The 2,500-nt window shown below is 34.9% G+C and overlaps 2 protein-coding genes across 2 annotated transcripts in view; both read right to left on the bottom strand.

The window, feature by feature from the left end:
- LOC122647541 (ATP-dependent Clp protease proteolytic subunit) overlaps window positions 1–2,500 on the bottom strand; it is a 17,297-nt gene that overhangs the window by 13,433 nt on the left and 1,364 nt on the right. The gene's annotated exons all lie outside the window — the stretch shown is intronic.
- LOC122647545 (50S ribosomal protein L14, chloroplastic) lies at window positions 213–524 on the bottom strand. The gene has a single exon (XM_043840927.1). It carries the CDS (start codon window positions 522–524, stop codon window positions 213–215), a length of 312 nt encoding a protein of 103 aa, XP_043696862.1.

Below are 2,500 nucleotides of genomic sequence, written 5' to 3'. Positions count from 1 at the left end.
ATTTATGTTTATGATGCATTTTTAAAGGTATATGCGTGAGACATAATCTACTAAGTTAATTAATCTATTTCAGATATCTTATTCTACACTATATCTAGAATTTAGATTCCTATTCTTAAATATTTATATTATTATTATATTATATATGATATTACTATATCATAATATGATCATATATGATCATATATGATCATGGTCTCATTTATTAGTATTTATAATACCTCAGAAGCTAATGAAACTATTTTAGTAAAATTCAACCGTCTCAACTCCCGAGCAATCGCACCAAAGACTCGAGTTCCTTTTGGATTTCCTTCTTGATCAATGACAACTGCTGCATTGTCATCATATCGTATTATCATACCGTTGTCACGTTTGAGTTCTTTACATGTACGTACAATTACAGCTCTGATTATTTCTGATCTCTCTAGAGGCATATTGGGCACTGCTTCTTTGATTACAGCAACAATAACGTCACCGATATGAGCATATTGGCGATTACTAGCTCCTATGATTCGAATACACATCAATTCTCGAGCCCCGCTGTTGTCCGCTACATTCAAATGGGTCTGAGGTTGAATCATTTTTTTTTTTTTTTGAATCTGTTCTTTCAAAGCAAAGGGTGAAGGAAAAAAAAAAAAATTTTTTTGTCTAAAAAGAAATATAAATAAAGCAGCAATTTTTTTTTTTACTACAAAAATTTCTTTCTTTTGGTTTCACATCCCTATCCCGCAATAACGAATTGGGTTCGTATGGGCATTTTGGACGCAGCTATTGAAATAGCTTTTCTGGCTACAATTTCTGATACTCCACCCATTTCATAAAGTATTCGACCCGGTTTAATGACAGATACCCAATATTCGGGAGATCCTTTGCCCGAACCCATACGTGTTTCCGTAGGTCTTACTGTAACAGGCTTGTCTGGAAATATACGTACCCATATTTTTCCACCACGACGCGCATATCGTGTCATTGTTCGTCGCCCTGCTTCTATTTGTCTAGATGTGATCCAAGCGGGTTCAAGTGCTTGAAGAGCGTATCTGCCGAAACAAATACGATTGCCTCGATAAGATATTCCCTTCATTCTTCCTCTATGTTGTTTACGGAATCTGGTTCTTTTTGGGTTATAATTGATGGGAATTTGTAAATTCCATCTCTACTGCAGAACCGGACATGAGAGTTTCTTCTCATCCAGCTCCTCGCGAATGAAACGATTCAATAATATTACAGATATACATCTATTTTATTATTTAATGAATAATAAACTGAATCGTAGGGTTTTTTGAGATTTAATCTGTCATGTAGGAATTTGTGAATCTTGTTTGTATATACAACTAGACAATTTCTTTTATGTTTTATAACGAATCTTTCTTTTTCCCTTTATCGAATCGCCGAAATTTTTGCAATCCAATAAGAAGGCTTTCGCGGGCGAATATTTACTCTTTCTATATCTGTTTCATTCGTAGGGCCAGCCCACGACCTCTCAGAATAAATGAATTGGTTCCTGGTTTGTTCCGCCATCCCACCCAATGAATCATTAGGATTCGTTTTCAATAGAATCTTTTGCAGTCACAGGTTTCGTCGTTCCCATCGCTTCCCGATTAATGGCTAGGCCCGAACTTTGCAATGGAGCTCTTAATAAATTTGTTCCTGAGTCAATCTCCTCAGTCTTTATTGACTCGAGGCTCTTTATTTTTTCCTATGAACCAGATTCATCTAATTATGGTTATGGACGAATCAGTATTGAATTGATGCTTTATTACACTGCTTTTTTTGAGATGATTCATAGACCATACATGTATATTGGAATCCTATATCATTGCTATTTTCCTTCTTTCTTTCTTTCACCCTTCCATTTATCCACATCCCTTTATTTTCGCTTCACAACCTATAATCAGATTGATTTTTTCTTTATGCAAAAAACTTTTCAGTTGCTACAACGATATGATCGATACATCATATAATGACTGTTTCCTTGGATCCAGATAATACGAAGCAATGAGCTAGTTATTAGTTCTATAGTTATTAGTTCATACTATGGGCAGGTCCTTTTTTTGAATTCTAGCCCTACCCTAAAAAAAATCAACGAGTCACACACTAAGCATAACAATTATACCAAACGGTTAATCGAATTTTTATTCAACCCTATAGAATTAAGAAAAGAATTAGAATGGCTCATTTTTTGTTTTGATTGAAGGGAAAAAATGAGAGAGTTTGTCATTTTTTGTTCCACCAGAACTGGATAGCTAGAAAGAGTGGAAAGACAAGGAAAGGATCATTATTCCTCTTCTATAAATATCCAAATTTTGATGCCTAATACCCCATAGATAGTTCGAACTGTATAGGAACAATAATCAATTTTAGCTCGAATGGTTTGTAGGGGAACCCTACCTTCTCTGATCCATTCGACACGTGCAATTTCTTTTCCGTCGATACGCCCTGCAATTTGTATTTGAATTCCTTTTATATCTGCTTGTTCAGTTAATTCAATAGCCTTTTTCAT

This window comes from Telopea speciosissima, unplaced genomic scaffold, assembly GCF_018873765.1.
Source record: "Telopea speciosissima isolate NSW1024214 ecotype Mountain lineage unplaced genomic scaffold, Tspe_v1 Tspe_v1.0072, whole genome shotgun sequence".
Classification (NCBI taxonomy): domain Eukaryota; kingdom Viridiplantae; phylum Streptophyta; class Magnoliopsida; order Proteales; family Proteaceae; genus Telopea; species Telopea speciosissima.
Note: the sequence above shows the minus strand (reverse complement) of the source record. Positions and strands in the feature narration are given on the sequence as shown.